Source organism: Nycticebus coucang, chromosome 21 (assembly GCF_027406575.1).
Source record: "Nycticebus coucang isolate mNycCou1 chromosome 21, mNycCou1.pri, whole genome shotgun sequence".
Lineage (NCBI taxonomy): Eukaryota > Metazoa > Chordata > Mammalia > Primates > Lorisidae > Nycticebus > Nycticebus coucang.
The window spans coordinates 13,284,804-13,308,216 of record NC_069800.1 but is presented as its reverse complement, the minus strand read 5'-3'; the positions used below and the strand labels follow the sequence as shown (position 1 = coordinate 13,308,216).

Genomic DNA, 23,413 nt, shown 5'->3' with positions numbered 1-23,413 from the left:
ATGAAAGTTTCTGAGTGTATGTGTTTTTCTGGAAAATCTGACTTTCGACAGATTTTCAAATGAGTTCGTAACACAAAAAAGATTTAGCGATCAGTAAGGTCCACCCATAAGCATAAAGCTTGTGTATGACTGCTACCCTTAGAAGTAGGTATTTAACAGACCAGTAGAACAAATAGTAGGAAGAGAAAACAGTACTTGTTATTAGAATTGAGCACTTGGGCCAGAAAGGTGATGCTTTTTATTTTTTGAGCATTGCTGTTTGCCTTTTATCCTGCAAAAGTTCATTTATTTAGCAAACATTTGTTAAGTGTTTATGTGCCAGAAAGTGTTTTGAGTGATAGTGACATAACAAACAACAATGACAACAACAAAACTGGATAGAAATTCCTGCCCGTACGTGGCTTGCATCTTCTGGGGGAGCTGGACAATAAGCAAAGTAACTAAGTAAGCGTCATAGTGTGTTAGTGATAAGTGCCGTGTGGAGAAGAAAGACGGAAGCAGGTGAGGAGGCGTCTGGGAAGGTGGCAATGGAGAGATTGCAATTCTAGAAGCCCCGACCAGACCTGGAAGCTGTGAGGGAGGAAGAGAAAGAATTTCAGACAGAAGGAATCACTAGGGCCATGACTCTGGGATAGGAGCATTCCCGAGATGTTCACAGAATAGCGAGGAGCCAGGGTGGCAGGAGTGGAGGCAAGGGGAAAGTAGGAGGAGAGGAAGAAAGAGGGTAGATTGTGCTCTGCATCAAGATCTGGGGTATATTCTGAAGGGCCGGCTGCCATGTTGAGACTGTTTGGAGGCAAAGGTTGGTGGTGCAGGGAGCCGGGGGAGGAGGCCTTTCCGTGCTGCTAATCCAGAGGAGCCTGGATGGTGGCAGTGGAGATGATGAGAGGTAGTAGGATTCAGAATGTATTTTGAAGACAGAATCAGTAGGATTGGCTAATGTATTAAATGCAGGGTGTGAAAGAGGAAAGGTGTCAACAGTGGCTTCAGGGCATTTGTCCCAACAACTGAAAAATGTTCTGAGCAAGACTGTGAAAGGTACCAAGGTGAGATGGGGAAGTCCTTTAAGCTGGAGATAGCCAAATGGAGAGGACTGGGGAGGCTTGGCTGGGGGTCATCAGCATCTGAGACTGGCTAGATTAGTCTGGTGGGAGGAAGGAAGTGGAGAGAGGCCAAGAACTGGGCCAGGGGTCTGTGAAGATGTGAAAAAGTCTGGGATTGAGGAGTAAAGGCACTTAACAAGAGGGGAGGAGGAGAACCAGGTGAGTGCAGAGTCCTGAAGCCAAGTGAAGAGAGTGTCGTGATTTAAGGAAAGAGTCATGGTCAGATAAAGACTGAGAATGGACACGATCTGCAGATAGTTGGTGACAGACGAACTTCACTGAAGATGGGGGTGGAAGCTTGAGTAAAGAAATCAGTGGTTTCCATATCATAAGAGGTTTTTACAGGCTCAGAGCAGCAGACTCAGGCATCCAGGGTTCAACTCTTCTCCTGGTAGAGAGCACCAGTTTGAGATCTCCTTATGGTTATTATCACACAGCACTTGACAGGACTGAAGTGGAAGGGAAAGAAGTGCAGGTGCCAGGATGACCATCAGTACAGTACCCGCTGGCTCCTGTTTTGGAGCAGCAGCCATAGCCTCCCTAACTATTGTTTTACTTCTTGATACTCAGGGACACTTGGGCTTGGGCATGGGAGGCTTTTGAATGGCCCAGAGTTAGTGGGAAGCAAGTACCACCCCAAATCCTATCCAGATGAAACCATTTTGAGAGAGTGGAGGGAAAATCTGTGTGGACTGGAGCCTTTCCTATGAATTAAACTGGCCCAGAGTAGCAGTGATTTCCTTTCTCTCTTCCCTTAGCAATCCATATTTTGGAAGCTGGGAGAAGGGGTGGTGTTTGAGTAGAAAACTTTTTCTTTTTCCTTTGTTATGTCATGTATGTGACAGAATTAGGAACTGTCAAGCCCTTTTTAGGTGACAGTCTCATTAAATTGTCTTGTTGATTTTTTATAAAGTCTCATCTTACTATATTCAGCTAAAACTTAAGAATTATTGTTTTCTTTCTGGTTTGTAACTTTCCCATATTGATGGCCTGTTCTGTCCAGGATAGAGCCAATGGTCTTTTTAATGCCTTTTGCATTTTCCTTAAATGATGTCAAAAATTATCAGAAAAAAATTAACAACAATTAGATTGTATCTAAATTCAATCTCTCTACCAAGCTGAAGTTCTGTTAAGCAGCACTTTGAACACTGCCTACATTAATCATATATCTAGATTTCTGGGGTCTTCCTTTAAAATGTAAATTGTCTCCCAAATCATTCCTGGTAATGTTTAACTCTGGCATTTTTGTGTAATTATTTGACAGAATATGTGGATTTTATACTTTTAGGACAGTTTTAGAAGACGACAAAAAGAAAAAAGAAAGAGAATGAAGGTGAGTTTTAATTAATTTCATGAGTTTAGCAATAACATAAGTTTATAGTTTGTAAAGGTGTTCATTATAGTACCTTTATTCCTTATCCATTAGGAGTTGTTCAGAGATGTAAATACCCACCCACATGCCTTCTTGGAGAAAGAATACTGGTGTTGATTTTAAAGAAGATTTTTTTCTAGCTCTGGAGTCTGATGGGGTGGGGGTTAGGGAGTGGGAGGCAGGTGGCACTTATCTATTTGATTTGTTTACACATCAATCTAGTGTCATTTTTTGTAATAAAAAGACAATCCTTTGTATTCTCTTGAAAGTTAATTCTGTTTTATTTCTACATTTTTTGTCAGGTTAATTTTCCTAGAACACAACAACACTCCAAACTTTGTTGTTTCTCTGCTCTAAAAACACTGACACCGGCCTGGTGCAGTGGTTCATGCTTGTAATCCTAGCACTCTGGGAGGCTGAGGTGGGTGGATTGCTTGAGCTCTTGGGTTTGAGACCAGCCTGAGCCAGAGTGAGACCTCATCTCTAAAAATAGCCGGGTATTGTGGCGGGCACCTGTTGTTCCAGCTACTCGGGAGGCTGAGGCAAGAGAATCGCTTGAACCCAAGAGTTTGAGGTTACCGTGAGCTATGACTCCATGGCACTGTACTGAGGGTGATAAAGTGAGACTCTCAAATAAAATACAATAAAATTGGGCAGCACCTGTGGCTCCGTGAGTAGGGAGCTGGCCCCATACACCCAGGATGGTGGGTTCAAACCCGGCCCCGGCCAAAATGCAACAACAAAAATAGCTAGTCGTTGTTGGGGGCGCCTGTAGGGAGGCTGGCACAAGAGAATTGCCTAAGCCCAAGAGCTGTAGGTTTCTGTGAGCTGTGACGCCACAGCACTGTTCCAAGGGCAACAAAGTTGAGAATTCTGTCTCTAAAAAAACCATTAAAATAAAATCACAGACACCTTAATCCTCTCAGAATGCAGTTCTATCTTAGTTTTGGTGTTTAGTGCACTCTATTGATCCGATTGAATTCCATCCAGCTTATGCCTGCTGCATCTAGCACCTAAACACCACGTCACTCCTGACTCAGGCGGTTGCCTTCATTGGGTCCTCCGAGTGGACTTCTGACTGTGGCTCACTCATCTCTTATCTGTCATTGGGTCCTCCGAGTGGACTTCTGACTTGTGGCTCACTCATCTCTTACCTGTCATTGGGCTCTCCGAGTGGACTTCTGACTTGTGGCTCACTCATCTCTTATCTGTCATTGGGTCCTCCGAGTGGACTTCTGACTTGTGGCTCACTCATCTCTTACCTGTCACTGGGTCCTCCGAGTGGACTTCTGACTTGTGGCTCACTCATCTCTTACCTGTCACTGGGTCCTCCGAGTGGACTTCTGACTTGTGGCTCACTCATCTCTTATCTGTCACTGGGTCCTCCGAGTGGACTTCTGACTTGTGGCTCACTCATCTCTTATCTGTCATTGGGTCCTCCGAGTGGACTTCTGACTTGTGGCTCACTCATCTCTTATCTGTCATTGGGTCCTCCGAGTGGACTTCTGACTTGTGGCTCACTCATCTCTTATCTGTCATTGGGTCCTCCGAGTGGACTTCTGACTTGTGGCTCACTCATCTCTTATCTGTCATTGGGTCCTCCGAGTGGACTTCTGACTTGTGGCTCACTCATCTCTTATCTGTCACTGGGTCCTCCGAGTGGACTTCTGACTTGTGGCTCACTCATCTCTTATCTGTCACTGGGTCCTCCGAGTGGACTTCTGACTTGTGGCTCACTCATCTCTTACCTGTCATTGGGTCCTCCGAGTGGACTTCTGACTTGTGGCTCACTCATCTCTTACCTGTCATTGGGACCTCCGAGTGGACTTCTGACTTGTGGCTCACTCATCTCTTATCTGTCATTGGGTCCTCCGAGTGGACTTCTGACTTGTGGCTCACTCATCTCTTATCTGTCACTGGGTCCTCCGAGTGGACTTCTGACTTGTGGCTCACTCATCTCTTATCTGTCACTGGGTCCTCCGAGTGGACTTCTGACTTGTGGCTCACTCATCTCTTATCTGTCATTGGGTCCTCCGAGTGGACTTCTGACTTGTGGCTCACTCATCTCTTACCTGTCACTGGGTCCTCCGAGTGGACTTCTGACTTGTGGCTCACTCATCTCTTACCTGTCACTGGGTCCTCCGAGTGGACTTCTGACTTGTGGCTCACTCATCTCTTACCTGTCACTGGGTCCTCCGAGTGGACTTCTGACTTGTGGCTCACTCATCTCTTATCTGTCATTGGGTCCTCCGAGTGGACTTCTGACTTGTGGCTCACTCATCTCTTACCTGTCATTGGGTCCTCCGAGTGGACTTCTGACTTGTGGCTCACTCATCTCTTATCTGTCATTGGGTCCTCCGAGTGGACTTCTGACTTGTGGCTCACTCATCTCTTATCTGTCATTGGGTCCTCCGAGTGGACTTCTGACTTGTGGCTCACTCATCTCTTATCTGTCATTGGGTCCTCCGAGTGGACTTCTGACTTGTGGCTCACTCATCTCTTACCTGTCACTGGGTCCTCCGAGTGGACTTCTGACTTGTGGCTCACTCATCTCTTATCTGTCACTGGGTCCTCCGAGTGGACTTCTGACTTGTGGCTCACTCATCTCTTACCTGTCACTGGGTCCTCCGAGTGGACTTTTGACTTGTGGCTCACTCATCTCTTACCTGTCACTGGGTCCTCCGAGTGGACTTCTGACTTGTGGCTCACTCATCTCTTACCTGTCACTGGGTCCTCCGAGTGGACTTCTGACTTGTGGCTCACTCTATCTCTTACCTTTTCCGCAGAGCTGTTCTTGTTGGTTCATGGTTTTCTTAACTCTCATGCTTCCCACCAGTGACGTTTGTTTTCTTAATCCCATAATGCTTTATAGTTATTCTTACTATACAGTCCTTGTTTTTATTGCTTTCCTACTGGATTTTCAAACTTAATGGAGTTTTATTATCATGTTTTATAGTATTAAGTAATTCAGGAAACGGGAGAAAAGTAGAGTTATTTTATTATTGCAGGTAGGTTTAAAACCACTTAGATTGGGAGGTGTATATTTGGTTTCTACTTCTGTATTACTATTTTTTCTTTCAGCTGGTATCTGTCAGTTAGCCAAGACTATCACCTATTACAGTTATAATCATATATCTAATTGGAAACAGAGTTAAATTCTAGCAAGGTAAAGGGCAAATAAAAGTATTTCCTGGGTACAAGTCAAACTTGACTTTTTTCCTTTATACTATTATATTTGTTTGCCTGAAATTGTACCTTAAATTTGTCTTCTGAAATTGTAAACAAACAGTGGGTTAGCATAATGAGACTTGAATAGATTCCTCTCTGCATCAGGATGGTATATTACATACGTGGTTTTAGGACAGGGTTAGTAAGTATTACAGACTGTTGTTTACAGGGTGTAAGTTACCATCAAATCAAGCTGTTAACAACCCTGTATTGTTAGTAGAAACCCATTTGGTCTTTTAGTGAGTTTAGTAGGTAAGTAATTAAAATTAGAACTCTGTTTCATTGCTCTCTTGTTTTCCTGTCATCTAACTGTGTTGTGATTAATTTTAATATATATATTCATTTCCATTTATGTTAGAGAGATCAACCAGCTTTCACTCCTAGTGGAATATTAACTCCTCATGCCTTGAGTTCAAGACACTCACCAGGTTCTCAAGTGGCCAGTAATCCGAGACACGCAGCCTATGAGATGAGGATGCAGAGTAATAATTGTGTAAGTCGCTGACTTCTGTGCAGCACCGAATGGCGTGAATCTCAGGTGCCTCTTGTGGTTGTGTGTATGTGAATTTTATCATTTAGCCTGGAGTAGTTTTTATATTATAGGTTTTTCTTTTTTTTTTTCCAATTTCTTTGCCTTAAGATATTTTAAGATTAGTTAAATCTATCTTTATCAGTATGAAAATACCTAAATGATGTGAAAGAGAAATATGTGGGATACTTGGTACATGCAAATATAAAGATACAGCAAAGTGGCTACAGTGTTTTTTTAATGCAAATGAACCACACTGCTTCCCTCTTCCCCAAAGAACAGGGTGGTGGGCATGTTGGAGACATCTGTATATGTCACAACTGGGGCAAGAATAGGGCAGCTTTTGATCTCTTATTTCTCTTTCCTTTCCAGGGGTCAGGTAGTGGCATTTTGCAAAATACTGTTACCTCAGGCATAAACTCTCACTCTGTAATCCAGACATGGAATAGATCTGGATAAATAAGACGACCCTCACAATCCAGACTCTGGTTGTTCTCTGTTTGTACATTCAGGAACTAAGAAAAGGGTCTGCCCTGGTTGTCTGGATCTGCAATGTGGTATCCCTCCTTATTTGAACTTTGTAACCTAACTTGCAGAAGCAAATCAACGTGCCCATCAAGGCTGTGCTCCGTCCACCAGCCTCCTGTTGTTGTGGCAGCAGACCCCGAGGTCTCAGAGCGCCTGGTGTGGCAGCAGTAGGTGTGAGGGGACAGACATGAGCTAACAGTAGAGGGAGGAAAGCAGTATTCAAGGTTCCATGTGAGATGTACATTTTTGCTGTCACATAGAGCAAAAGGAAATTGTTAAGCTTGGACATTTACGTTTTGTTATTCTAATAGTTTTCCTTATTACAGCAACCTCATGTGGAATTCTGCTTTACTTGGAGACTGATTCAACTTGTATTCATATAAATCACACTAAGAAGTTCTAGTACCTTAGATTTGAAAACTAGAGATTCTGCATCTCCAGTTCATTTGATTTTGGTTTTCTTGTTCCACCAACAGAGTGGGATGTAGAGGGTCAGGGAAAGGGGTTGCAGTGAAACTCTTGAGGAGAACAGAAAAATCACCATTCAAGATTACAGCGACTATTGTCCCCACAGGGTAGAACAGAGAGTGACTGGTATTCTCAGATGCTCTCTCAAAGGTAGAATGCTTCTTTCTTACTTGGGGGGAGGCAGGCAGGTTTAAACTTTGTCAGTTGTGGTTGCTTTGAGGAGGGTCCAGTATAATCCAGGCTCTGTAGACCTGCAGGACTAGACTGTTGATCAGTAAAATTTGCCATGGGAGTAGGAGTAGGGAGATTGGAGGTTGCTTATTTGATGCTGTTCTAATCCTTAACTTAATTCTAAGTGTGGAATTGGAGTCTGTATACTGGGATTTTCACATAGAATGTTCTGAACGGCAGGAAAAAGGAAATTGTGAAGCCAAATCATCAGTTTGTTTGAAGGGGACTTTCTCTGGGCACATTAGTCTCCAGTACTTGTCTGTTGATGTCAACATTATTAATGTTTTATTAAATAGCTTCTGTTTCCTTGTATATGTAGCTTTAAATTTTGTGTTCTAAAATATGGCTTTATTATGTCTGAGGCCATCCTTAGTTTAATCGAATTTTATTGTAAACAGCTTTTAAAAAGAAATTTGTTTGAATGAGTTTATGTGAATCTAGTATATTCAGAAGAAAATACCTTTGTTGGTAGAGGCAGAGTAAGCTACATTAAACATAAACATAAAGCATTAAAAGATGAATGGCTTTTTTTTCCTGAAAATATTAATTTTGCCTCCTAAAGATCAACTTTATGTCTTGTTAGCCAAGAATCAGTTTGGGAAAATTTGCCTTTTATACAACTTCTCTGTATGCAGACAATAGGAATATCACCTTTGTAATTTTTAAATCCAAATGGATTAGAAGAGGGTTAAAAAAACAATAGTGACAATTTACTGAAAGGTTAATCACCATATTCCAGGCAGGCAGCATGCCAGTAGCTGTCCTTGTTTCAACTAATTTTTTCAATAACCTATAAGGAAATAGAACATTATTATCTCTATTTTAATATTAGGCTCACAGATGTTATTGCCAAAGGCCACACATCCAGTAAAGGCTGAATTTAGTATGTCAGCTCATATCTGTCTAAAAATACCTGCATTGTGTTTCAAGTACAGCAGTGCTACTAATGTCAATTCTTTAGAGTTTAAGCTTGAGAAGTTTGATACTATATTAATCTTTTTGCAGGGTGTGTGGAATGGTACAAGATCAGTCTGTGTGCTTTCTAAATATATTTAGTGTTGTCTACTTAGTAGCTTTTAAAAAGTATGTAACTATGAAGCATGATTGGTAATGGTGGTTATATGTACTTTTTAAAAAAATTTATTTATTTTTTTTATTGTTGGGGATTCATTGAGGGTACAATAAGCCAGGTTACACTGATTGCATTTGTTAGGTAAAGTCCCTCTTGCAATCATGTCTTGCCCCCAGAAGGTGTGGCACACACCAAGGCCCCACCCCTCTCCCTCCTTGCCTTTCTTACGTAAAATGAATAATGAAATCCTTCTTTTGTAATGTCATAATTATCTGCAGAGTCCTTCAATATCTCCTAATACAAGTTTCACATCTGATGGTTCCCCATGTCCAGTAGGAGGAATTAAGCGAAAAGCAGAAGACAGTGACAGTGAACCTGAGCCAGAAGATAACGTCAGGTGAATTCATCTTTTGGTAGCGCTTTGTTAGCAAATTGCTGAAATAGATGCTGTGTGATTAATGCTATTTAGCTTAGAGCAGCAGTGCCTCCAGATGCTTGCCTGTTATCTTTTTATCCACCAGTAATTAACGTGAAGGGTTAAAATAGCCAGTAAGTTCCAGTGAGATGTGTAAGCTGTAGCTGTTAAACCTAAGTATCTGAATTAGTCTGCGTGTAAGTTTTCGTCTTCCAAGCCACTTTTTCTTCTGATACCAGGCACCAGATCTACTAGACATGAGGTGTTTAGGTCTCACTGTTCGGACATTTTATTTTCAAGCTGCTTAACCTATAAAGTTCAGTTGTGCTTCAGCACTTCAAATAGTTTTCTTTAACCTTCTCAACTGAAAATACTCTTCCTTGAAATGAAATATTCAAAAATCATTCTGTTAAGAGATAATACATACGTATTTTAAAAACTACCAACATGGATATGCACAGTTGTATTTCATGACAGAGGAGCTTCCCTTTTGCTGTATACTCAAAATTTACAATAGGAAAGTTTGATTATTTTGTTGATCCTGAAGTTTGAGATGAGTAAGTAAAAAGATTAGCAGCTTCTCATATAATTAAATCCAAATTTCAACCCTGGGCTCTGAGTACAAAAGGCAACAGTCTCAACAATTGTATCTTATTAAGAATTTAGGAAAATGATCTGTTTCAGAGATAAATAAGGCAGTAGTTGTCTACAGCTTATGTTTCCTAATTTATAGGACATGGAAAGTGTGTGGTTTGTGTTTAAGATTGGAAATTTTCACTATATAGCTGTTGTGATCAATACTAGTAAAATAGGTAACTTGATTTTTGTATTTTATTATTGAACTCTTGTGCTGAAGATAATCACAGGCAGAAATGCTTCTTCTACCAACAAATGCTTAGGAGTCTTAGCATTTATTTCATTATTTTCTGTAATATGTTCATACTCCACCTTACAGATGCAGGATCCTTCTCTTAATTATTGTCCTATAAATGTGTGGTGTGTGTGTAGGGGTTAAAATTGGTATGTGTATCCTGAAACATGACTGCAATTATTTGTGAGATCTGGCACAGGAACAAAAGAGCCCTTAATGGTAAATCATCTTGATGGTCTTTTTTTTTTAGAGACAGAATCTCACTCTGTTGCCCTTGGTAGAGTGATGTGGCATCACACAGCTCACAGCAACCTCCAGCTCTTGGGCTTAGGTGATTCTCTTGCCTCAGCCTCCTGAGTAGCTGGGATTATAGGTACCCGTCATAAGGCCTGGCTATTTTTTGTTGCAGTTTGGCCGGGGCTGGGTTCAAACCCACTACCCTCCGTATATGGGGCCGGTGCCCTAACCACCGAGCCACAGGCACTGCCCCCATCTTGATGTTCTTGATCTGTCCTTTTTTTTTTTTAAGTGTTCTTTGGGTTCATTAAATAGAATGTTTAAATCTAGATTCCTTTGTTCCTTCTCCACTCCCAGTGCTTACTTCACTTGACTAGCCTTAAAAAAAATGTTTAAATCTCTTAGAGAATGAGAAATGAGTAATTGAAAAAAGTACACTTTGGGTGAAAAGTGATTCTTCACATTGTATTTGCAGTGATTCATGATAGTTTAATGGATTAACTGAGCCGTTTAGTGTATACGGGTATGTTGAGCTACAGTGTGTGTGTCTATCTCTTTGCTTTATGCTGTCAGCAGCTCTTAGCTGAAAGAGGGATAAGGCCCATGCAAGGTATACACAATTTCTGTCTAGTTCCTAAGTTATTCTCTCTCTCTTTTTAAAGCATGTTATTCTCTGGATTTATTTATTTACTTTTTGCAGTTTGTGGCCGGGGCTGGGTTTGAACCCACCACCTCTGGTATATGGGGCCGGCGCCCTACTCCTTTGAGCCACAGGCCCCCCTCCCCCCTTTTTTTCTTTTTGAGACGGAGTCTTATCATGTCGCCCTGGATAGAGTGCCGTGGTGTCACAACTCACAGGAACCTCGAACTCCAGGGCTGACACAATTCTCTTGCCTCAGCCTCCCAAGTAGCTGGGACTACAGGCGCCCACCACGACGCCTGGCCATTTTTTTGTTGCAGTTGTTGTTTAGCTGGCCTGGGCCGGGTTCGAACCTGCCACTCTTGGATGTATGTGGCTGGCGCCGTAGCCACTGTGTTACAGGCGCCGAGCCCTAAGTTATTCTTTTTAAAACCATTTTTCACATGTAAAAAAAACTAACCTGTGGAAGTATTTTTTAAAGTAATTTATTTGAGTTTCTTTGTACACGTGCAGTTAAAATACTTTAATAAACTAAGTGACTTGAACTGTATGAAATAGCTTTAGTGTTTGAATCTTAAGGTAGTTTTAGGATTGTGGTACAATAAAAAAATGTAAAGTAGTATTAAAATTTGAAAAAACAAGTTTTTTTATCTGTTTTAATAATTTGTTTTATAAATATTTTATAATGGCCTTACCAAAATCAGGGTTTTTGATGTTTAACTGTCTTCCAGTTGATAATAAGTTCCATGAAAGTAGACTTTTTAGAAATAAAAAAAAAAAAATAGCTGGGCGTTGTGGCGGGCGCCTGTAGTCCCAGCTGCTTGGGAGGCTGAGGCAAGAGAATCCGGTAAGCCCAAGAGTTAGAGGTTGCTGTGAGCTGTGTGACGCCACAGCACTCTACCCGAGGGCAGTACAGTGAGACTCTGTCTCTACAAAAAAAAAAAAAAAAGAAATAATTAAATGAGGGGCAGTGCCTGTGGTTCAAGGAGTAGGGCGCCAGCCCCATATGCCAAAGGTGGCGGGTTCAAACCCAGCCCTGGCCAAAAAATTGCAAAAAAAAAAAAAAAGAAATAATTAAATGAATCTTTGTTTAGCATTACTATTTAACTCATTCATATTTCCTCTGAATATTAAATATAAATTGATTTGGGATATAATGTAATAGACAGTCTGTTACTAGAAGTGTGTCAACATAAACTAGCTTTGCCTGGATTTTAGGTTATGGGAAGCTGGTTGGAAGCAGAGGTACTACAAGAACAAATTTGATGTTGATGCGGCTGATGAGAAATTCCGTCGTAAAGTTGTACAGTCGTATGTGGAAGGACTTTGCTGGGTTCTTCGATATTACTACCAGGTACAAAAAGAATATTTTTGTCTAACTTGGGAAGTGACCTTTTTAGAAAGATAGCAATTTCCTAATATGTATTATTGATACTGAGATAAAACCCAGAAATTTATATTCAGAAATTTATAACAATAATAATAATATTTGTTCATAAAGACTTTGAAGTTTCTTGGAGATACTTTTTTTTTTTTGGTTTTTGGCCAAGGCTGGGTTTGAACCCGCCACCTCTGGCATATGGGACCAGCGCCCTACTCCTTGAGCCACAGGCGCCGCCCCGTATATTTTTTATTTTTTATTAAATCATAGCTGTGTACATTAATGCAATCATGAGGTATAATGTGCTGGTTTTATATACAGTTTGAAATATTTTCACTGAACTGGTTAACATAGCCTTCATGGCATTTTCTTAATTATTGTGTTCAGACCCTTAGTTCCTTGGATATTAATGTGTAAACAAAGCTGTGTTTATTGTTGAAGGGTTTCAGCGTCAAATAGTATAGTTGACAAATACTTTGCCTTTAAGATGATTAAAGTTAAGTTTAAAAATAACTGCGTAATTAATTGACATTCACTAAATGCTGAACAAAGGATAAAGACTAGAAAATACCAATATGAGTTGGACGATACTATCTTCTATAACATAGTGATGTTATGTGAAGTTTTTTAAAATTTATTTTTAAGATTATGGATACATAATGTTTATCTTTATAGGTACATGTCATGTTTTGATAAAGGCATCCAGTGTGAATTAATCAAACCCAAGTAACTGGGGTATCCATCACTTTAGGCATATAACATTTCTTTGTATAGGAATAATTCCATTTCCACTCTTCTAGTTTTATTAAGGTATACCAGCGCGTATAATTGATTATAGTCACTTTGTTGTGCTGTCAAATATTGTTCATTCTTACTATATTTTTATATCCATTAAGCATCCCCACTTTATCCCTGCCTTCATGCCACCCTTCTCAACCTTGTTCTGTTCTCTTTCTTTATGAGATGATTTGTTTTTAATTTTAAAATTGGAGTAATCCATTACCTGTACTTCTTGGTAATCTAGATGTTAGATTGTTGGGAGATTAGGTAGGTTTGGGGTCTGTAATGTCGACATTTAACATCCAGTTTTATGCTCAGGGAGCAAAGCAAATTTCCCAGGTCCTTTGCTAGACCTGGGAAAAGGTGAAGTTTGTCAGAAGAAAGAAACACAGCACCCCAAGTATTGACTGTAAAACATTCTGTTTGCATATTACTCATACTATCAAGATTTTGATTCACTAGGCATAGAGTTAGAACACATGTCTGACATCTCTTTTCTGAGTATAACCTGCTTTTGTTTTTTTTTAGTGTGTTTACTCAAGTATTTTTATAGGCAAGAGAATATCATATGAAATTATAATAGTGAATTGAAAAATGAAACTTTTGGCAGTTTTGCTCTAAACTACTGTTTCAGTAATGTCATTAACCACCTACATTAGTGGTTCTCAACCTTCCTAATGCCGCAGCCCTTTAATACAGTTCCTGTGGGTTGCGACCCACAGGTTGAGAACCACTGACCTACATGCTCAGTAAATGTTAGCTGCCGCTGCTATTGGTTTTATTTGATGCTGGCAGTTTTAGAGTTGGAAAGAACTGTCAGCAAGTGTATTTTAAGAATAAAATCTTCACCAGATTGTGTTTGTGGACATAAATTTTGTAATTAACTACTAACTATTAAAGATGCTTTGCAGTCTTTTTTTAAAGCCAAGAAGCCATTTTTTATATGAAATAGAAAGTTCAAATTTAATCAAAATAACTTTTAAGACTCGTGGAGAAAAATCAGCATATGGAATATACACCCGCGAACTCATGTTTTATAAATATTAATAGCACATTATAGGTTAATTGTCTTAATTTTTGCTTTGTTTATTGTGACCATTATTAACGTGGTTTTCTTTCTTTTTTTTTTGAATAATGATGATTCCAGGGCTGTGCTTCCTGGAAGTGGTATTATCCCTTCCATTATGCACCATTTGCTTCAGACTTTGAAGGTATTGCAGACATGCCATCTGATTTTGAGAAGGGCACAAAACCGGTAAGCTTGAGTATTTAAAGTCAGAAATTTATAGAATTTTGGATTAGATAATAATTTTAGGCCTTTAACTTTTTTTCTTTCTTGTAGTTTAAACCGCTGGAACAACTTATGGGAGTTTTTCCAGCTGCAAGTGGTAACTTTCTACCTCCATCATGGCGGAAGCTTATGAGTGATCCTGTGAGTCTCTCATTATTTTGAGTGTGTGGGTAATTGAATTTTTGTCACATATTTTATTAATTTTATTCACATCTGCTTTTGCATCTCATATTTAAAATAGTGACGTACAGAAACAAAACATTTGAGTTCTTCTGTATATTTTTCACTATGTTTTTCCCTCTGGTTGCTTTGATTAGCAGTACTTTACCCCAAAACTAATTTTTTTTCAGCCTTCCTGTGAGTCTCTATTTTTATTTGTTCTAGCTGTGTTTGGAGCTTCCAGATCTCACCCCAAATCACTTATGAACTTGTTTTGTGTGTTAGCTAGGAAGAATGAGACCCAGCCAGGAAGTTAATTGTTAGAATAAACGAACACTGCCTGACTGAGACCCACGGTTGTCAGTTCTAAAATTCCTCTACAGTAATCCCTTTTCTTTTCATCTTTTAAAATAGAATTGTTAATTTTGTTCAATTGGATTTGGGATTAATGATCTCATATCCTAATAACACTTTTTAAAAGTAATTACTTTGTTTCCTCATCAGGCCCGATAAAACTTGAATGAAAGTCATATCAGATTCTTTATAACAGAGACATGTGACTTCTGTTTTGAATCTCTACTTTTCTCCATGATACAGGATTCTAGTATAATTGACTTCTATCCTGAAGATTTTGCTATTGATTTGAATGGGAAGAAATATGCATGGCAAGGTAAAATTTGATATTATTTCTTTTGGTAAAACTGTGAACAAACATGATTTATAGGATGAAAGAATTCTGTAAACAGTGACTAGTTTAAGAATTTTATGTGAGACACAGGGAGAAGGAAGAGAACAAAAGAATTATATGGGAAAATTCACATTTCTGTTTCTCCATCAGACCTGGGATTAGCAGTGATTAATAGTAGTTTTAACAGTAACATTCTGATAAACAATAAAATGGGTTGAAATAGGGTGGTAATTAGTATGTCTTTCGTCTCTACTGTGATTAGTTAAGGAACTTGTTCCATTCAGTCAGTAGCTCCTTAGCACCTTTTGAGGTTACTGAGAGATGCAGGTTACTGATAGTGTCCTTGTGGGGATTCACTTATGTTCCATAGAAACTTTTGAAAAATATATTAGAAATTGTTATTTAGCTTAAGTAGTCGACATTGATCATTACCTATTATTTTTTATCCCCAATTAACAAATTTTATAGGAAAGCACTATAAATTAAAATTTAATTAATTTAAAATGCTGTTCACCACTCAGCCAATACGGAATCCCTCTCCCACAGTAACCCACTGGCGTCTCTCACCAAACCCTGCTTGGGACAACTCATTTTAATCTTTTCTTCCACCATACACGTTTTAGGATAATGATCAAGTTTGGTAAAATCATGTTTTTATTTTTTTCTTGATTATTCCCTGTGATTGGAATGACCAATTAACAAAAGGACTCAAAGAGAGTCCTTGAGGCAGTGGGGCCTAAATAACAATAATTAACAAATCAGTTGGGGGTAACATCAGTGCTGTGTACTCTGTGGTCGTATGTTGTATGTAAATTGATTGGAGATGTGGGTTGTTTTTGAAGGCACTTTGTAAAGGATATTTTGATAAAAGTAGGAAGCATAGGGAAATGGAGGATGGTAAAATAAAAATAATAAATGTCCTTTGATGGACAAGAGTTTTTAATTTTCATGAAGACCAGACTATTGTTGTTGTTGCTACTGTTGCGTGTGCCTTTGGTGTCATATGCAAGAGATCATCCCCAAATCCAACGTCCTGAATCTTTCCCCTATGTTTTCTTGTAAAAGTTTTATAGTTTTAGCTCGTGTCACTTAGATCTGTAATCTACTTTGAGTTAATTTTTCTATGTGGTGCAGAGTATGGATCCAACTTCATTCTTTTGCATGTGGAGATCCAGTTTTCCTAGCACCATTTGTTGAAAAGACCATCCTTTCTCTATTGAATAGTTTGAAAATGAATTGAGCACGTCTATGTATATTATATGAGGGTTTATTTCTGGGCTCTCTGTTCCATTGATTGTATTTACAGTAGCTTTGTAGTAAATTTCAAAATCAGAAGTGTGAGTCTTCCAACTTTATTTTTACTCAGGATTGTTTTGGCTATTTGGGATCCCTTAGATTCCATATGAATTTTAGGATAAATTCAAACTTTGGCCCTTAATAGTTTATATAACATTTTGTATCAATATTTGTCTTACAAGTTTCAGTAGCAACATACTTTTCTTGAAATTTAGTACAATTAGGAAATAGTTATTTTCCCATACATGTTTTTAAAATTTAGCAAAAATAATTACAGTACTTAGTTCTTTCTTTGAGTACATCTTAGATAGAAGATGAACTGTATCTGGGTACTTTCCTAACATTTTTAAAACGTGTTAATATACTTACTAGCATTATGTATACTTTAATAGCTAATGCTTTTGTAAAATTTGATTAGTAGTATATAGCTATGTAGCATAGTAGTTTCAGTTGCTATATATTTTGTCTTTGAACAGACGGTTTAAATAATTTGATCAAAGTCACATTGTGGCAGCCAAGATCTGAACCCAGACAGTCTGATTCTAGAACTTATTTGAAATGTTTTGAGTATCGCCACTACTTTTGAGCTACCTCTGTGTGTTTGAGAGGATTCAATGAGTTAATACATGTAACATAGTAAGTGCTCAGAAAACAGTAGCTGCTTTTCTCATTTTTGCTGTCAGCTCACTCTCCAGCACTGTCATGTTTGGATATAGGGCATTTCTTTCTGCCTTGGCCAGGAGGGCTGATTTTACTGCTTAGTAAGTTTATTGCTGCCAGTAGCATGGCAGGTTTCTTACCGATTGGATTTAGGTTCTGGAGTTGATACTGTAGGAAAAGTCTTTTGTAGGTTATTTTTAGATATATAGGAGATTGAAAACAGAGGCTTAAGTAGTATCACAGTTTCTCATTGGTGTATTTCTCTTAAGTGTGTGGGGTTTTATTTAGTCATACACTGGTTATACACTAGGTTTTTTTTTTTTTTTTTTGAGACAGAGTCTCAAGCTTGCACCCTGGGTAGAGTGCCCTAGCGTCAGAGCTCACAGCAACTTCCAACTCTTGGGCTTAAGCGATTCTCTTGCCTCGGTCTCCTAAGTAGCTAGGACAACAGGCACCTGCCACAGTGCCCAGCTATTTTTTTGTCATTGTTGTTTAGCAGTCCCGAGCAGGGTTTGAACCTGCCAGCCTCGGTGTATGTGGCCGGTGCCCTACCTGCTGAGCTACGGGTGCCACCTATACACTAGGTTTTTTTTTTTTTTTTTAAGAGACAGTCTCACTCTGTAGAGTTCTGTGGCGTCATGGCTCATAGCAACCTTCAGCTCTTGGGCTTAGGTGATTATCTTGCCTCAGCCTCCTGAGTAGCTGGGACTACAGGTGCCTGCCACAAGGCCCGGCTATTTTTTGTTGCAGTTTGGCCGGGGCTGGGTTCAAACCTGCCACCCTCGGTATATGGGGCCAGTGCCCTACCCACTGAGCCACAGGCACCACCCTAATGATATGTTTCTTTAAAATTATGTGTATGGGTCCAAATAAAGCAGTACCCTTAATTCTAGCATTTTCCAGAGGATCATTTTTAGCCCCAGGTAATAGCTTTTGTTCTGTTCTCAAGTTTATTTAAGCAAGTCTAAGGATTTTTTTGTTTGTAAGTTAATTAGTAGGCTTTAAGATACAAAAAGAATACTTTGCCATTTTTAGAGCTGGAGTAGACCTATATATTCCAGGTGAATACAACTAAGTATTTTATTTGAATGATCTCATTTTTCAAAAGAAATGTATTTTGCAAAATACTAGGAAGATGACAGGACAAGCCTGATCTTTAAGGAGATTAACTGGCTTTCCTGAGGCCATCTTAGTAAGTGAGACAAAAATATAGACGAGTGTCCGCTTAACTCATTTAAAAATTTTATCAACACAGACTTAAGATTCAGAAGGTGTGATTTTTTTTTTTCCATGTCAGTCATTTTAAGGATGCAAAATATGTAGAATTTTTTCTTTTGCCACCATGTAGCACCTGAGTTTTGGTTAGAGGAGACAACAGAGGTTAGTTACAAAATGTTTTTGTATCAGCAAGGCTATCCTAGAAGTGTTAGGAGAGCGATGCTGAGTTGGGCTTGGTGATCCAGACGGCTGGAGTGGTTGGTGTGTGTTTGTTCCCCCAGGTGTTGCTCTGCTGCCGTTTGTGGATGAGCGCAGGCTGCGAGCTGCCCTAGAAGAGGTGTACCCAGACCTCACTCCGGAAGAGAGTAAGAATTACACTTCCACTCGCTCACCACTAAGTCTGTGTAATAGAGACTTGAATTTCTGTATAAAATTAGACTTTTTATTCTCCATTTGTCAATTTCCCATAAAGGGGAATATAAATCATTGAGTTTACTTTGTATAACAAATGCTAACTTTGCTTCTTTCTTTAAATCGAGTAGTACCTGAATCAAATGTTTGTTAAATTTTTAAGAAAGCAGCGAACGCTTCATGAATATCCTTTGAATTTTTGATTCTTATAGGACATGCACACACAAAAGTATTTTTGCCTGTTGAGAAGCTAATCATTTCCTTCATATGCCTTCTCCCCAACTACTCTCCACTTTGCTTGAAAGGTTAGGGTGAAACAGACACATTTGCCCTAAGACTGCTTGAAATGGTATTTTGCATAAAAGTGGAATTTTGTTATTAATACCCACAGTAAGAACGTTCTAATTAGGACATTTCAAAGTTGGGCTCCATTAAAAACTTTTACTGTACTTCAATGCTAGTACAGTAAATCTGTAGAAACAATTTCTTTATCATCTGTCCTTAGAATAATTGTTGTCATCAAAGGATACAATTTCTGTTTTCCCAGGGAATGTTCATGCAATTTTTTTTTTTTTTTTTATTTTGGCCGGTGCTAGGTTTGAACCCGCCACCTCAGGCATATGGGACCAGCGCCCTACTCCTTGAGCTACAGGCACCGCCCATCATGCAATTTTTATACTAAGAAATTGAATAACCTATAAGTAACCTTGCCCTTATAATATACACAGGTATCTTATAGTGATTTTTTTTCCCTTATCATGATTAAACAAAGTATTTTTTTCTTCCAGAGATACATATCATACATTTAGATCTATCACTTTTTAAATTAAGAAAAAAACATCCTCTAAAATACATATTATAGTTATATGTATCTGGGAGGTATGTATGATATTTTAATATCTGTATACAATGTATAGTGATCAAATTAGGGTAATTGGGATATCCACCACTCGATTTTTCTTTGTGTTGGTAATATTATAATTCTTCTAGCTATCATGAAATACGCAGTAAATTATCGTTATCTCTACTCTGCTATCAGATCCTAAAACTTCCTTTGTCTAACCTTATCACTTTTAATTTTTTGGTAAATTCTGTAATTAAGTTTTAAAAACTTAAATGCTTTCCTTTGTTTTACTTTCATAAAAATTGATCTTCTTCATATTTTAATGTAATAGGTCTTATTCTTTTTTTACTTTCCCCCAGCCAAAAGAAACAGCCTTGGTGGTGATGTTTTATTCGTTGGGAAACGTCACCCACTCCATGACTTCATTGTAGAGCTGTACCAAACAGGTTCCACAGAGGTACGGAATGCAGTGTGGTTAATCAGGAATGCATGCTTTTTTATATTTTGATATAACATGCATAATTTCAGATTTACCATTGTAACCATTTTTAAGTGTCATTAATCATATTCATAATGTTGTGCAGCCATCACCATTGTCCATTTCCAGAACGTGTTCATCCTGTTTCTGTTTGAACAGCCTGCTTTAAACAGCGCTAAGCAGTATCTCCTCATTCTTCTTTCCCCTGGGCCTCTGGTGCTTTCTCTTTTACTTTCTGTCTCTGTGAATTTGCCTATTTTTGGTACTTCCTGTAAGAGGAATCATACAATACTTGTCACCAACAGTGTCTTCAAGGTTCTCCCACCTTGCAGCATGTATCAGAATTTGATTCCTCTTTAAGACTGAGTAATATTCCACCTGTATGTATATGCTGTCTTTTTTTAGTAATTGATCTGTTGATGGGAATTTGGATTCTTTCTACCTTTTGGCTCTGATGAGTAATGCTGCTGTGAACACTGGTGTAGAATTATCTACCTAAGTCCGCATTTTCTATTATTTTTTTGTAGTGACAGAGTCTCACTTTATCGTCCTTGGTGGAGTGCTGTGGCATCACACAGCTCACAGCAACCTCCAATTCCTGGGCTTAGGCGATTTTCTTGCCTCAGCCTCCCGAGAAGCTGGGACTACAGGCCCATTTTCTCTATTTTGGGGGGTATATAATCAGGAATGCATTTTTTCACAGCCAGTGGATGTACCACCTGAACTATGTCATGGGATTCAAGGAAAGTTTTCTTTGGATGAAGAAGCCATTCTTCCAGATCAGTGAGTGTTTATTGTATATAATTCAGACAACTAGAAGGAAATTTAGTCAGCATTTTTTCCTTGTCTAAATGTTTATTTTTTAGTAATAGTAAAATTACTATATTTAAAACAAAACAAAACCCTGATGACTTAAAAAAAAAAAAGTCCTTGAAGCTAAGTCCAGCTCTTTCATATAGTAGCGGTGTTACCTGTGCTCTGGGTACCCTCAAAACCTTTTCAGAGCATCCGGGAGGTCAAACGATTTTTATAATAATATAAGATTTTAAGAAGTTATTTGTTTTTCTTACTCTGTTCCTTCCTTGCATATACAGTGGAATTTTCCAGAGGCTAGCGTAGTGTAGTATCTTAAGAGATTGAGTCAGAAGCAGAGAAGAGAATCCAGTTATTCGATAGATAGTAAGCCAGATAGTAATGTGGTATATGTACACCATGGGACACTATGCAGCCAAAAGAAAGATGGAGACTTCACAGCTTTTATGTTTACCTGGATCGAGCTGGAACATATTCTTCTTAGTAAAGTATGTCAAGAATGGGGAAAAAAGTATCCAGTGTACTCAGTACTACTATGAAATCAATATATAATCACCTACACATTGGGTAAAGTGTAACTATAGTCCACAAAGAAGAAGGGAAGAGGAGAGAGAGGGTAGTGGAGGGGGGAGGCAGGAGGAGGGACGGTATTTGGGGGGAACCTCACCTAATGTGCATGATGCAATGGTGCCTTTCAAAACTATTAAGAAAAGAGTATAATTGTGATGGATGTGTTAATCAGTTCAATGTAAGCATTTCGCAGTATATATCAAATCAGTACATAAATGCATCAATGTGTACAGTTAGGATTTAATAAAAACAGTGCCACTTTTCTCATTTATTTTTGCTTTGTAAAAAATAGCTATTTTCATAAAACTATTATTTATATTAACATGTAATAGAGTTATTAATCTTTAATTGAGAATTTTTTAAATTTCTTAGTTTTAATTTTTAATAGGTAAATATAGGTTGTTAAATATAACCATCATAAACAAAGCATCTTTGAGGTCCTTAGTGATTTTTAAGAGCATAGAAAGGTTCTGAGACTGGCTGCTCAAGGCTGTGTATGTAGGTGGAATTGCTGATGACAGGATGTGTGTATCTTCATTTTTTCTAGATAACATCAGGTGGAGTTTTTTACGGTAATTACACTATATTATAATACCAGTGGCAGTTTGTGAAAGAACTTGTTGCTCTCTGCTTATTAATGAGGTTGAATATCTTCTGGTTGACCGTTTCATTTATGAAGTACCTGTCCTGTTTTTTAAGTGGGTAATCTGTCATCTCCTGTTTTGGGTTAGGCCTTCTTTATAGATTCTTTTGCTTATGAGATATCAAGGAAGACAGGATCATTTTTAAAAAACATAAGTGAATATATTGTTTTTGTTAGTGTATTCTAATGGTTGCTCTTTTTTAAAGCCTAATGTAGTAACGTCTTTCTTCCACTTACCTAAGAGGTTACAATTAACATATAGTTCTTCTCTTGTTTGCTTTTAGAATAGTATGTTCTCCTGTTCCCATGTTACGGGATTTGACACAGAACACTGCCGTCAGGTAAGTTTTCTAAAATTCATGACATTTGCCTAGAACATAGCTCTGAACTTGCAAATAAATTTTCACAAGGAAATTGGAGCTGTTAAACTACTAGCGCTTTGAGATTGGAAGAGTCCCTGTGTCACAGACCTCAGACTAGACCCTCTTGACTTTAAATTGTGTATATTGTTAAGGTTGCTGATTTAACAAGCTTGCTTATCTGTTTTCTGGTTTCCCCTGACAACCTCTAATTCTTCCTGGATTAGGAAAGTGGGAGGTAGGGAGCAGGATTTTCTAATAGTTTGTTATGTGGGAGCAAACAGAACTATACCCTGGAGCTTCACCAGCTTCACCATGTTGAAACACACTGCTTTAATTATGTTTACAGTCATGGCCCTGCTGAGTTTAAAACAAAAATATTTTGTAGTATATTTTAGTTAAGATGAGAGAGAATGCATTTGTGATTTTTGCAGTTTTTTTTTTTTTTTTTTGGCCGGGGCTGGGTTTGAACCCGCCACCTCTGGTATATGTGGCTGGCACCCTACTCCTTTGAGCCACAGGCACTGCCCCATTTGTGATAATTTTTATCAACAGTTATTAAAAACTTAAAAGGCTAATTTCTAATGTCTGGAAAACTTGCATTTTCTACTGAGTAAGAATAATATAAAAAGTAACGTGCCTGTTTAGGATAAAAATCAACAAACCTACTCTGCTCATTTGTGTAATAAAATGACTAACAGAGTTTAATCGTCATTGTCATTGTCTCCGATGTAGGCAAGACTAAAGCAAACACGTCTCGGGTATTCAGGAATTCTGTAGAAGCCTGCTAATCCACATCCTCCTGTCCTACGTATTTTCATTTCTCTTCATCTCGGGAAATATAATTTTACTTAGATTTCTGATTGTGTAGGATAAGCATGTTTATTTCTTATCTTTAATGGATTTAGGTAGTAACTGATTGCCATTCTAGAAAGGTTTTTATTTAACGAAAACTATTGTGAGTCTGAAAAATCTTTCTGGATTAGTTGTTTTCATTAATCTTTACACAGTTTTTTGTGTATCTTAACACATAATTTGCCCTGACTCTTTATCTTTCTGCCCTTTAAGACTGAAGTATGGCCTTGTTTCTAAGCCCATCATAGAGAATCTGGCTCTGACAGATCTAAT

General features: G+C 38.5%; 1 protein-coding gene across 1 annotated transcript in view; it reads left to right on the top strand.

Annotated features, from left to right (window-relative positions):
- Positions 1 to 23,413, top strand: part of XRN2 (5'-3' exoribonuclease 2) — a 101,650-nt gene that overhangs the window by 39,444 nt on the left and 38,793 nt on the right. Inside the window, exons 14-24 of the mRNA XM_053573594.1 lie at positions 2,392 to 2,436; positions 6,062 to 6,196; positions 8,810 to 8,928; positions 11,913 to 12,048; positions 14,003 to 14,110; positions 14,198 to 14,287; positions 14,903 to 14,975; positions 18,449 to 18,532; positions 19,782 to 19,879; positions 20,604 to 20,683; positions 22,211 to 22,267. Of these exons, the coding sequence (XP_053429569.1) occupies positions 2,392 to 2,436; positions 6,062 to 6,196; positions 8,810 to 8,928; positions 11,913 to 12,048; positions 14,003 to 14,110; positions 14,198 to 14,287; positions 14,903 to 14,975; positions 18,449 to 18,532; positions 19,782 to 19,879; positions 20,604 to 20,683; positions 22,211 to 22,267 (1,025 nt within the window). The remainder of the gene's footprint in view (positions 1 to 2,391; positions 2,437 to 6,061; positions 6,197 to 8,809; positions 8,929 to 11,912; positions 12,049 to 14,002; positions 14,111 to 14,197; positions 14,288 to 14,902; positions 14,976 to 18,448; positions 18,533 to 19,781; positions 19,880 to 20,603; positions 20,684 to 22,210; positions 22,268 to 23,413) is intronic.